Source organism: Clarias gariepinus, chromosome 17, assembly GCF_024256425.1.
Source record: "Clarias gariepinus isolate MV-2021 ecotype Netherlands chromosome 17, CGAR_prim_01v2, whole genome shotgun sequence".
NCBI lineage: Eukaryota > Metazoa > Chordata > Actinopteri > Siluriformes > Clariidae > Clarias > Clarias gariepinus.
In genome coordinates this window covers 3700669-3714875 of record NC_071116.1, presented here as the reverse complement: position 1 = coordinate 3714875, position 14207 = coordinate 3700669, and the positions used below count along the sequence as shown (strand labels likewise).

The following is a 14207-nucleotide window of genomic DNA, read 5'->3' as shown; positions in this document are numbered from 1 at the left end:
GCTACGTGTGCACGGTCGTGTGAAGGCTCAGAGTGTAAGAATCAGGTGAAGATCATGGCAGGCGCGAGTCCGCTCGGGTCAGCGATGTGCAGCGGGTACAGACTGGTGTTTAACCCGAGCCTGAGGTACAGAGCGCTCGGGTTATTAAAGTCCACCCGCTGCAGGCTCGCGGGAGGAGGCGGCCGGAGCTTCAGTGCGGGCAGACATGTGCGGAAAGACTTCATACAGGGTGAGTTCGAGCATCGGTGTGTGACTGATCCGTCAGAGGGACAGTTAAAGTGTCTCTGTCTCATCTCTCTGTGTCTCTATTAACACCAGCACTCCGACCCTCCTGTCTCCTTTATTATTAACCTCTATTATAATACAGAGCTCACCCGGTGTCTGTCTCTGTCCCGAATGTCTCTGTCCCTCTGTTCTGTGCGTTAAACCGACTTTATTATGTAATAAAACTGAGTTCTTCTTTAAGGAACTTTTGTTCTTCCTTTATTTCTTCCCTCTTCATTCATTTGTTTCCCTCCTTTTCTTTCAGTTATTTTACTTAACTTCTGTCCTTTCTTCCTCTGGTCCATCCATCATTTATTCATTCATTTATTCCTCTATTCTTTCCATCCTTGATTTATTCCTTATTACTTTGGAACTTCTTTCCTACCTGCTTCATTCTTCCGTCCTCTGCTTTTTTCAAAATTACATTCCTTCCTTCCTTTCAGACGTCCCTTAAAGTTCCTTCTTAATTTTATTTAGCATTTTTTTTTGTTCGTAACATCCATCCATTTTTTTTCTAGACCTCCTCTTTCTTGCTCTCTCAGCCTTTTCCCTTCCTTCCGATCCTTCTCCTGAGTTCTTTCTCCTTTTCCGTACTTCTGCAACATTTCCACACTCTGTTTTATTATTATTTTTAATTCTGAACCCAATGACTGAGTTTCTTTTCTTCCTCACATGCATATCTCCTTCAGTCTTTTACTCCTCTATTTCACAATCTAAACTTCCATCCACGCAAATGTTTTCCCTTATGTCGTTTTCCCTCCGAATGAAATTCCTTTCTTCCAGGTTTACTTCATTCTGAACGTCTTTACTTTCTCTCTTTATTTCTACTAAACACATTTCATTTCTTTTTTCAAACATCCTTTATTCTGTGCTTTACTTTGTCCTCCTGAATGAGGGGAGACTTTATTTTATATCAGTGTCTTTCCAGCTTGTGTAAAAGGTTAAAGATTAATGAAGTTTCTCTAGAGAAGGAATTATTATAATATTTTTATGGTTGTTTGTTTAATTAAATTTTAGCAATTTATTTATATAATTAAATATTTTCTAATATATAACTATATATATATAATATAACTTCTTTATTCACCTAATTGCCACTGATGAGTGTTGGTTTGATGGATTCGGATGGTACTATAATTTTTTTTCCTCTCATCTTATTTAAATGTAGATCTAGAGAACCAGTTTAAAGCGATTCGGGATAAACTGACCGCGGCGATGCCTGGCAGTGACTGGAGCCCGATCGAGGTGAACCGCGACCTTCCTCCTGAGCGCGCGGATGTCGTGATTGTCGGAGGAGGCGTGATCGGCTGGTCCATCGCTTACTGGCTGAAGAGGAAACTGATGTCCCGGGACGCGCTGAGAGTGCTGGTGGTGGAGAAAGATCCCACCGTGAGTCACTCACACACACACACACACACACACACACACACACACACACACACACACACACGCTTACCCAGGCCACATGTACAATAGTTTCTCTCTTTGCCTAGTTTTCTTATAGTTTGCTCTTGTTATTTTGTGTGTCCTCAGTACAGCCAGGCCTCGACAGTGCTCTCTGCAGGAGGCATTCGGCAGCAGTTCTCACTGAAGGAAAACATCCAGCTCTCTCTTGCCTCCGCTTACTTCATAAAGAACATCAATGTAATTCTTAATTGTTCGACTTATTAGTTTATTAGGAATACACAAGAAGTAATGCTCACGTTAAACACACCACAGTACTGATGGCGTTAATCGTTAAGAGTGATGAGTGTGAAAGTCTTTCAGTGATTAGATCTTCCCTCTGTGCAGGAACATCTCGGCATGGTGAGCGAGGATCCCGTTGACCTGCAGTTTAATCACTCGGGTTACCTTTTCCTGGCCAGTGAAGCCTCGGCGCACATTATGGAGGAGAACTACGCGATTCAGAAGTGAGCATCATTTACAGATTAAAGGTCTTAAAGGGTGTACTGTAAGTTCAGGTGTGATTGTGACGGTCAAACACGAGATTAACGATATCGCTTATCTAAGGGTCTCATTGTGTTTCTCACACTCGTTTTTCCATATGGTTTTACATATGTCCGTATCAATTGAATATATTTTTAATAAATATAAACTAGCATCAGTTTAATATTAAACTAGTGGATTTCTGGTGACCCCGATGTGATCCCCCGCGAGTCTTGCCAAGTCAAATTCCCTTCAACCTAAGTTGATTTTAAGCTAATAAGGCAAGTCAAAACTACTTGCGTCCCACTGAACCGCGTCCCAGAGGGATCGAGGAGTGACGTCTTCTGAGTCAAGCCCTAACAAATCGAGTCTGTTCTGATTGGAATCAAGTTTCACTCTGAGGCAAATCATGTTTCATGTATCGAGTCCTCACCCAATTTTAGAGTCATAAAGAAGATAAAATGCTTTTTAATTCAATTTGATGGTATTTTTAAATGCAGCACAATAATAAATAGTGAATAAATTAACAAAATTCTCACTCTCAATTTTTAAATAATCCATTATAATCACTAACAACAGCGCTGTCTAACAGTATAAATAAATGTAATGTATAACTGTGTATTAAAATGATGACATACTGTATAACAATAGAGTAATAAATCTAATAAAGCTTAGTGTTAGTTTAACCTGTATTGTATTCTGACTGTTTTGCGTTATTTGTTTTTCTTTTCCTTACTAGAGAATTCGGGGCTGAAGTCACCCTGCTTTCGCCCACACAGCTGAAGGAGAGGTTTCCCTGCCTGAACACAGACGGCGTCGCGCTCGCCTCGCTCGGTTAGTCTTTTCCTGATTGCGACATGTAGTGAATGACAAACTGACTTGACTTTTAAGCTACACAGTATTGCTTCATGCATCCTTGCTATTTTTAATCACATTTTAGCTGTTTTATTTTCAAAGCCCCTTATGTTTCCTTCAGATCAGATGACCTGGGTCTGGAACATTTTAAATCACTCATTAAATTAAACGTCTTATGTTCACCAGGACTCGAGAACGAAGGCTGGTTTGACCCTTGGATCCTCCTAAACGCCTTCAGACGCAAAGCCATGTCTATGGGAGTGTATCAGTGTTTCGGAGAAGTCACAGGTTTAGCTTTTTTTCAAAAAATCCTTTATTTATAACATATTAAACATTGTGACATCAGTCTTGGTGCTCGTGTGATGGCTGAAGCGGTTAACGCTTTCTTTTGTATTTTCTTTTCAGGATTTAATTGCTGGTCACAAAAGGCAGAAACCATGGCCGGAGATATCCTGAACATAAAGAGGATCAAATACGTTAACGTTAGTTTGATTCTTAAACTAAGAACCAAAAAAATGTATGTCTTTCTCTATTGGTGCACAACAGTTAGTCCCGTTATTATAATTAGACTCTCCAATAGTTTTAACATAGTTTTAACATACCTGGAATCCCTGGTAACGAGCAAGCAAACAAAACTGACAAAGAAAAAAAAAATCAAATGCTCTATACCTTTCACAGATTTTAAATGAATTTTAAATGTTTAAATAAAAAGTAAATGGTCAGTCAGAATAGGACCGATGTCTAAATAACAAACTACATGAGATAAATCCCGATTTTGGAACAATACATGCATTTCCTTTTAATAATCGTTGGGATAAAGCCGTTTATAAAAGATGCAGAATAGCATACTCAAAAGCTACATACACACTTTCTCTGCTATCAAGAGAAAATCATTATCATCATCATCATGCAAAACAATTCTGTCCATCCAAACATACTTATACATACATAATTTGACTGTCAAACTTTTACTTCTGTCAGGAACTTGTTTTATTCTGATAAAACATTTGAAAGTTTTAAAACAAAGAAATCCAACTTGGGTTTTAAATTTCTTAGAAAAATAAAAACTTAAACATTAAGATTATCTACATCTACTTATCTTATCTACTTCTTATACAATCTTATCTACTTTAATATAGAATTTAAAAAAACTGACTCTCTCTATGATTATGGCCGTAGAAGCTGGAAAAAAGAAAGAAAGTGCGGTTCCCATCTCTGACCGAGCACGACTGCAAACACTCAGTAGAAGTAAAGTGCTTGTTCAAACTGCCCATGACCTGAGTATTCAAATGAAACATATAATGAAACATATAATGAAACATATAAAATAAGAATAGAGAAAAAAAAGAATAATAGAGTATAAAAAACATTCAAATAAAGAATATACAACATGAAATGAGAATATAATAATAAAATAATACAAATACTCAAAACTTTTAGGTGTAAAATTTACACTATGTACAAGTAATAAAATAGAACTGGAATGAAATTAAAAATAGAAAAACAATGTCCAGTCCTAAGCAATACTATGTTCCAGGTGTGCAAAATGTAAACCATGTGTAAATGTGTATTAATGTACATAATGTGCAGAGTGGTGTATAAGTAGTATGGTAGCTGATCAGTGTTTAGTCCTGTGTGGTGTTCTAATTGATCGTCCAATCAGTGAGTGAGAGCCAAATATAAAAGCAGGGACGCCTCACAGAAATGTAAATAAATCGTTATGTACCATCATGTAATTAAATCATAATGTCACAGTTATCTAGTGTAAGGTGTGAGTTTTCCCTGTCACAGGTGAAGATGCCAAACAGTCTAGAGTATCAGCCTGTAGAGTGCGCTGTCGTTGTGAACGCGGCCGGTGCCAGTTCAGGGAAAATCGCCCACATGCTCGGGATCGGACACGGCCCAAAAACCAGCATGGCGTCCATTCCGGTTCCAGTGGAACCTAGAAAGAGGTAATATTAGGTATTACCTATTTAGGTAATAATAATAATCATAAAGATTCTGATTGATCAGTTTAGTTGTCTATAACAGCATGACGTACAATACAATAAACTGCAGGTACATTTACGTCGTGCATTGTCCTGATGGGCCGGGTCTGGAGTGTCCGTTTCTGATCGACTACTCGGGAGTCTATCTGCGGCGAGAAGGCCTTGGGGGAAATTACATCACGGGGAAGTCACCGGAGGAGGTGAGGCACAGCTCTGAGGATCTGTTTAGAGCTCTGATGAGTCTCTGTTCATGAGTTATACTTGTGTGTCATTAGTTATTAGAATGGTTTTATCAAGAAAATTTAGTAAAGTTCCTGTGGTTTTGTTTGTTTTGCTGCTACAGAGCGAGGAACCAGACTGCGGTCATTTAGATGTGGACCATGAGTTTTTTCAGGAGAAAGTCTGGCCACTTCTGGCCCACAGAATTCCTTCTTTTGAGAAACTAAAGGTGAGTGTTTCTAAACTTCTTAAAACTCATGTGGTACAGACACGTGCCGGCAGTACCTAACAGCCGATTTCTTATAAAACTGCACAAATCTGTGTCTAAAACTCCTGACTTTTTCACTCCACATATTCACTTTATTTTATTACTCTTTATTGCTCTTTATAGAAGTTTCTTTTATGCAGAAATGTTTTCAAAAGCATTGGAAATAAAATAAAAAAACCTTTGGAAATTATTCACTTCGGCCAGACATGATGCTGTGCTGCCTGTTGTTGTGTAAACAGTTAACAGTGACCCCTGTAGGATCATAGAGGAACTACACCAAACTTTTACCACCCTAAATGGTATATAAATAAAAAAAGAATAAAATAGAACAAGAAATTAATTTTGGAGGCAGTGTGGCGATATAATCACGATAAATCACAGAATAAATTTTCTCCATCTCTAATATTTATTACACCGGAGGAAATAAATAGAACTCTAATAAATATTACACTAACGAGTACCAGTTGTCTTTAGTAGTCACAAAACGTCCGTTTTGTAGTTGCTTTGACACTGGGTGCATTATGGGTAATCCAGTGAAATACCCAGGGCTTAGCATTTGTCCAACTGATGACAAGACATGTCCTGTGATTACTTTTTTTTTTTTGATCAGGTGTCAGGAGCATGGGCGGGGTTTTACGACTACAACACTTTCGACCAGAACTGCATTGTGGGTCTGCACCCGCTGGTCAACAACATGTACTTTGCAACGGGTTTCAGCGGGCACGGGCTGCAACATTCTCCCGCCGTGGGCCGCGCCGTGTCCGAGCTCATCCTGGACGGAGGGTTTAAGACCATCGACCTGAGCGCCTTCGACTTCAAACGCATCCTGTGCCAGGAGCCCATGCTGGAAAGGAACATCGTGTGAGCACGGAGGAGGAGAGATCCTAAAGCAGGATGTGTGGAACAAGTGATGTTATGAGATCTGGGGAAAATCAAGACATTTTGTACCAAAGATCATGTACTCTTCACTGTCCTGCATTCCCCATAACCCTGTGCATCAGTAGCCATGCACAGAGAGAAATTACTTACTCACGGGAGGTTAATTCTCATTTCCTTCTCAATATTTTATTCTGTCTCGTGATCATGGACTCTTGTGGTTTTGTGTGTGAATGAGTTTTATGAAAACTGACTTGCCTGTCAAAACAAGTAATTATGCAGCATTTTATACAGCATTTTGATCATGATTTAAAGAGTAACGTAAACTCTTTCAAGTTTTAGGCGAAGTTGTGGGATCACTGTGTGTAGTGTTTGTTTTATACCTGTAATTTGCCTGCTCTCTAATTTTGAAATTGACTAAGTGATCTAATGTCCAGTTCGCGTGCTGGAAAATCTATCTTGGATGTGTTTTAGCATCGTAATAAAATCCAAGAGGAAAACCTCTGCAAGAAAATGTTTGTGCCTCATTTATGAGTGGAGTGCAAAAGTTTGTACTCCCTTAGATAGAACGAGATTAAGATTGCAACCATGTCATACGATTTCATTACCTGATCTAATATGGCCAAACTGTGTGTGGGTGTGTGAGAAAGAGAAATCTGGAGATTCAACTGCAAAGTGTGTGAAGTAAAATTATTTGTTGTCATTAAACCGTGTATGTTTGTAATCAATTTAAGAAAATACTATCATGCCATGCCAATGTTTTCCACAAGATGGCGATAAAGTAAGTTTGACAGGAATCACAGGCTGAATGGTAAAAATTAGCACAAGACACATATCTACAATGCTGAAGATTGTTTTTTTTACCAAAAAAAGTTAACATTTATATTTTCATTGGTTTGTGAAGATATTCCTAGAGATATTAGAATATTAATTATTGTTATTTAATATTAAATTCACTTGGAATCAATTGTGTAATAACAAAAATGCCGTACCAATGTTAACCACAAGACGGCGACAAAGTCACTTTTGACACTTTTGAATCACAGGACGAATGGTAAAATAGCCTTCAAACTAAATTGAAAAAAATTAAACTGTTGCTGCAAACAATGTGAATAAATATTATATTTTTGTGTTGACCAATGAAATTAGCATTTATATTTGCCCCCCTTCCTTTTTTGTTTTTTTACTTCTTTACCTATATTGATAAGCGCAACGTCATTGGCTCATTCAGTCACGTGACCAAAATGGCGGCGTCTCCAAAAGGTGGTAGTTGCAGCCCCCACGGAGCACAAAAGCGGCCCAGATCCGATGAAGAAGAATCCGCAGCGGAGAGATCCGTGTCAGGATTTGAAGTTATACGGATCCTCCGGGAATCTGCCCGGGAGAAAAACATTTTCGTACAAGGAAAGGTACAAATAAAATAAAAACTTCGTGTGAGAACGAGCACCCAGTTAGCATGTTAGCTAACGTTAATGGAACGTTCTGGAATTTACTTCAGGATCAATAAGCCATCTATCTGTCTGTCTATCGGTCTATCCAGCTAGCTAGCTAAAGTTGGGTTATGCCTCAAACTGCGTTTCCTCTCCTTCATTAGTGCACTACTTGGTGTGTTGTCATGTGTTCTACACTCTTTGTAGTGCCCTATGTTTCTGATAAAGAGGTGTTTAGGATACAGCAAGGTTTACAGTTAAAGTGCATAGAACCTGTGGGGCAAAGTGTAGAATTAAAAAGTTATATCAGTGTTTCTCACTGAGGTGTGAAATATACCTGCAGAATGAGTCGGTGTTACCTTCCAGCACAAAATTGTTCAACTACATACAAAACAAAACATATCTATAATATAATATAATATAATATAATATAATATAATATAATATAATATAATATAATATAATATACATATTATATTATATACATATATATGTATATAATATAATATACAAACACAAAATATAAATAATTTTGTGGTAACAGTTTGTGGAAAGCCCTTTTTTCATTCCAACATGCACAAAGGCAAGGCACCTTTGGAATGAACTGGAACGGAGATTCTGAGCCAGGCCTTCCCATCCCACATCAGGTGCCTGACCTCTATAAATGCTTTACAAAATAAACGGGCACGAATGTCCACGGAAACACTCTAAAATCTTTAGGACAGCCCTCCAAGAAGAGTGGAAGCTGTTATAGCTGCAAAAGGGGGACCAACTCCATAGTGAAGTATTTGGAAATAATTTATTTTGCAAGTTCGGCCAAACCTGCAAAAGAAATATAGTGTGCATATGAATATTAACACGATATTTTGCTTCATTGTGCAAACCCTCCTGTCCATCTACCCATATGTGAAGAGTAAGACGAAGTAAAAACATTACCAACTAAACACTCTTTTGTGCACAAATATACTCTGTGTAGGACACATTCTAACAGGCTATTACATTATTTCTACAGCTTTGTGTTGTATTTTGCTTTTTTACACCATATTTTCTGTACTTTTCTCCTTTGCTTATTATTAGCTCGATGACCAGGACGCTGTTATCATCCTGGAGAAAACGCCGATCACACAAGATATCCTTACACGGATGTTAAAGAACAGCACACAGAAGCTGGAGGCGAGCAACGACATCTACAGCACCTACCAGCTCGAACCACCACCGGACCTCAACGGTAAGAAATGCAGACATCCAGTAGACGGACACATCCCCATCTGACGGTGGGTAACCTCTGGCTCTGTATTGGATTATTTTTTTTGTAATGTCATCTGATATGACCTAGATCTTACTGTTAGCTTACTGTTTTCTGTGTCACTGCAGCAATTAAGTCGACTCTGATCTGCCCAGCCACCGAGAAACACGTGCTGAAGTATCTGCGCCAAGAGACATTCCTCCTTGAAGAGACTGAGCAGGATTATCAGTCCATCACTCTTCCCTACATAAAAAGCCAGAGCTTCAGTGTGCAGGTACATCTCGCTCTGCTCATGTAAAGTGAAGCTCGATTTGAAAGAATTACCTGTAAATGTTTCTAGTAGAAAAATTAATTAAACTATATTGGCACACACCTAGGGAAGCCTCCTACTTTCACAGGTAGCGTTAGTTATTCTAAGGTCATATTATTAAGAGTCATGGAGATGATTTTTTTATTTTTTATTTTTTTAATATAATGTTAAAAACATTAAATAAATTGTTGCATTTCTCCTGCAGTGGGTTTACAACATTTTGGAAAAGAAAGCTGAGGCAGAGCGGATCGTTTTTGAAGATCCAGACCCGCAAATCGGTTTCATTCTGCTGCCAGATTTCAAATGGGACCAACAGCAGGTTTGTGAACATCAGGAGGAAGATTACGTGAATGAAAAGATTATTTAGCTAAATGCCAACACTGTGATTATATAACAATAAAATAGTTATCATTTTAATAACTATTATTTATAGGCAAATAACATGATTTTTCAGATATAAACTCTAAACCTTAAACAATCTAAAAAAAAAAAAAAGTCCCTAATTGCACTAATATCTAGGTTGAATGTCTGTCACTTTAATTATGGTGCACAATGTGGCAATAGTGTTCTCTAAGAACCATTCCTTTACAATCCAAGTCCTGGAATATGCGTTTATCTGGGAAGACAAACTAACATAGATGTGATACTCCAGTCATTCAGTACATTTAGGTCATCTGACTTCATTTTATTGCCACATGAAATTGTCTAGACCTAAGCAACTAAAGCAATCCCAGATCATAACAACGCCCCCTGATGCACCCATCGGTCTGGAGTAGGGTCAATCTGGACTCAAGACCACATGCACTATTTTTATTGCTCCAAAGGTTAAAAATTCTGCTCCCCAGCAAACTGAAGTTTTATTGTTTTGATTAGTTTTACTAACAATTGATTTTCTTATTGCCAATCTCGTGAGCATGGAAATGATCTTACTTTTACTGTTAAATATAGCTCTCAACTATTTTTACGATGGAACTTCATCAAATATTTATTCATGAGGCTTCTTCAGTTAATTTGATGGTTAGCACTTTCCTTTCAGGTATTAATAACACATCAGACCAGAACGTAACTCAGTTCTTGTAATTTTAATCTTTGCTTTATGTAGGTCAGTAATGTTAAACTCTTGAAATGCTGACTTTGTTTGTGTTTTTTGGCCAGGCAGAGAAATTTTAAGTTTTGGCGTAAAGGTGAGGATTATGGCTTTACTGAGACAAGGAAGAGTGATTAAAAGATTAAAGACAAAGACGTTTATTTGGTGAAATAGAAGAAATGCAATACAGTAGAACCATGGAGTGCGAGCATAATTCGTTCCGGAAGCGTGGTTGTAAATCAAAGTGAATTACCTGCATAAAAATTAAGAAAACCCAGATTATTCGTTCCACGAAAAAAAAAAAATTTATACAAAATATTACGTTAAAATAAAACAACCTGTAACCTGTACTTTATCTTAAAAAAAAGTAAAAAATGAATCACAACAGAGAAGTGTTTCCATGTGTGTGTGTGTGTATGTGTGTGTGTGTGTGTATGTGTGTGTGTGTGTGTATGTGTGTGTGTATGTGTGTGTGTGTGTGAAGCTCGAGTAAGACAGGGGAAGGAATGACCCTTTCCCGCCCTCCCTCCTCTTGTCCTACACAGTAGCCCTACCTCCCCTCTGATTTGAGAGGAGAAAGGGCTCCTGTGTGGGACGACTTTCACACACTTGTACATACGCACACAACGGAAACACCGTTTTCAATTGAAAAACTTCTTTAACAAGAAACATCTCTAATGACATTCAAATGTGCATGCACATTAACGGAATCACTGCTGTAAAGTAAAAATAAAACAAACTCGGCATCAAAACAAGAAGCGCATGCTTACATGATACTCAATGATAATCGGTACTAGTAAATCAAGACCCGCTTGTTTAACAGGGCAAAACTTATCATAAAAATTTTTACCCATCTTGCAGAACCTCGCAAAACGGGTTACTCGCAATCCGAGGTTCCACTGTAGAATGTAAATGTAAAGACTCAATTGTAAAGCTTTGTTTTCTCTATTTCAGCTCGACAACTTGTACCTGATTGCCATCGTACATCCAAGAGACATAAAGAGTTTGCGAGATCTCACAGCTGATCACCTTCCTTTGCTGAGAAACATCCAAAACAAAGGGCTGGTAAGTTTGAAAGAGATAATGAAGATAACAGATTTTGCTGTTAGTGTTAGAGCATAACACAACCCCCCACATTCCCTAATAGGACATCATCCGGCAGCGCTACGGCATCCCAGCATCTAAACTGAGAGTGATGCTGCACTACCAGCCATCCTACTACCACCTCCACGTGCACTTCATTTCGCTGGAATACGAAGCCCCGGGGTGTGGCGTCGAGAGAGCGCACCTGCTCAGTGACGTCATCCAGAACTTGCAGGACCAACCCGAGTACTACCGCAAACACACACTGACCTTCCCCATACGGGCCGATGACGCACTGCTGAAACACTTCCAGGAGGCAGGGAGGGTCTAGACGACTTTTTTTACATTGTGTGTGTCTTACTATAAACCTGACAAAGTCATCGTCTTCTTTAAAGCGATTTCTCAATTTTGTATTTTCTCACATGTACTGTATGTAATAAAACAATTTTTTTAACTAAATTTGTGTTTAAACTTGAACTCTGCTGCACAGTTTACAGAATGTACAGTTAACAATAGTTTCTTTTTTTTTCTCTTCTCTGTATTTTGTCCAAAATACATCACTCAGCAAGATCCTAGAAAAAAAGAAAAGATCTTTTGTAGTGTTGATGATTCATAGTTTATCAATCTTTCAGCACAGTGTCCCTGTAAGCTTGCTGTAAACTTTCATTTTGTTACTGAGTCAAATGGTTCCTTTGTCAAAGTTAAGGAGTGGTTTAAAAAGATTTGGTTCTAACTTATCACGTACTTTTACGAACCGATTTTTAGATTTCTGTAATCAGATCACTGTGTGTGGGTTTTAGCTCTATCTGTGTTTCTGTAAGTGTGTATGCAACATTATTTACATAAATGCAAATACATTGTGCTTTTTTTTCTGTTCAGTTAATAAAAAAGTTCAGCTGCATTTTAACAGTTCCTCTTTTACATGAAGCAATCAGTTTGTTTAATCGCGACCTTTTTCTGGTTTGAAAGGGCAAGTGTTTAATGGAATTTTGTATTTGTGAACAACAATGGACGTCATTTATCAGGGATTAGTTTTTCCTTATAATAATCTCATTGTCCTTAAAGCATTTTATCTAATATTTGCTTCTAATCCGCTTCAACAGTGCTGTTACTTAATGTCCGCTTAGGATAAGAAAGATTTTATACAAGGTGAAGTCCATTGCCAAAGAAAGAGGATCTGTCATACAAAATTTTAATTAATAGTGAGTTGTAATTTTTAAAGAAAAAAATATTTTTATTTCCAAACCTTTGGGTGCATTGGCTCGTGTTAATACTAGCACATCCAGACAAGGAGAAATTTAGGGATAAAAAAAAAAAAAATCTGCTTTAATGAAATTCTGAAATTTACTTGATTTATGCGAAAATTATAATCAGAATATTTGGTCAATACAAAGATAACGACTTTGCTGATTACAGAAATGTCTTGCATTTACTAAACTTTTATTTAGTAAAAGTTGATAAACTTCAAATGAATATACATTTAAACACAACTGGAAAAAGTAAAGAATATTTGACTTATAAATGAAATGAAGCTTAAAGCAAGGAACTTGTATTAAATGAGAACACTGATGTTCAAATGTTCCATATTTAGATCAAATCTTAAACAAGTCAGTACTCATTAAGTTAACATGAGGATGCATTTTCACTTTTTATATAGTGGACAAGGATAGTGGGAATAAAAAAATGACTATTCTAAATGGTAAAAAAAAAAAAAGCTACTAATTTTCACTCCTACTGGGAAAAAATGTGTTGTGAGCAGAGTATTTATATATCACGAGGGGCATTCATGTCAAACCAGGACTTGTGATAAAACTTTTGGTGATTAAAGCGATTGACATTCACAGGAGACTTCAAGCACAGTACGGTGATAAGACTCCTAGCCACAGCAAAACGCTGCATGGTGCAAACATTTTAAAGACGGCTGTACTGTATGTCCATGAATGACGATCCTGGTCGAGGTGGCTCGGAGAGACCACTGCACTTATTAAACTTTGTTCCATGCCAGTTCCATATGAATGGGCCACTTAAGGAAGCTTTAAATCTCCTGTGTTATTCTATACAATCAAAAGTCCCAGTGTAAGTTTATAGCTTGGCTGGAAGGGAACGATTTTGTTGTGTTGAATCTTTGGCTGAACTAAACATGCCATACTGTAGCTTGGTTAAGAGTGAGAGAGTCAAAGCACACAACTGTAAAGCAAATGGATGCATTTATAACACAGTTTGTGGTTTATAACACAGAACAGAAATATTACTGCAAAACGGCATGAGGTACAATAAGATTGACTTCAATTATCTTGTTTTCATAATAATTAGAAGCCAAAATTGTAAATGAAATTTTTTTTTAATGAATTGCAGAGCCCTAGTTCAGCCTGCCCAAGCTGCCGAAACAGTGATTCGTAGGAACTGATTCATCACAAACCTGTCATAGTTTTGGCATTGTCTTTTTGTGAATGATGGTAGTGTCGATCCAAAATAAAAAATCTTCTCAAATGAGTTGAGATCTGGTAAATGTATAGATTAACTTATAGCATATGACTGAATGATTTTCATTCTTATCAACACATTCAGTGAACCTTTGTGGTGCTGTGGATTAGGGGCGGAGTCATCCTGGGGGGTATCGGGGTGCAGACAATAATGGCTAGTGTGATTGAAGTG

General features: G+C 37.7%; 2 protein-coding genes across 2 annotated transcripts; both read left to right on the top strand.

Annotated features, from left to right (window-relative positions):
* foxred1 (FAD-dependent oxidoreductase domain containing 1) lies at positions 1–6794 on the top strand. The gene is made up of 11 exons (XM_053516488.1): positions 1–229; positions 1433–1653; positions 1798–1908; positions 2056–2174; positions 2930–3024; positions 3232–3333; positions 3451–3527; positions 4837–4997; positions 5104–5233; positions 5377–5481; positions 6131–6794. Exons 1-11 carry the CDS (start codon positions 55–57, stop codon positions 6383–6385), a joined length of 1551 nt encoding a protein of 516 aa, XP_053372463.1. The 5' UTR covers positions 1–54; the 3' UTR covers positions 6386–6794.
* An 844-nt stretch (positions 6795–7638) lies between these two features.
* Positions 7639–12453, top strand: dcps (decapping enzyme, scavenger). Its single transcript, XM_053475870.1, has 6 exons — positions 7639–7805; positions 8904–9054; positions 9201–9346; positions 9588–9701; positions 11424–11534; positions 11617–12453. Exons 1-6 carry the CDS (start codon positions 7641–7643, stop codon positions 11881–11883), a joined length of 954 nt encoding a protein of 317 aa, XP_053331845.1. The 5' UTR covers positions 7639–7640; the 3' UTR covers positions 11884–12453.
* The last annotated feature ends 1754 nt before the right edge of the window (positions 12454–14207 follow it).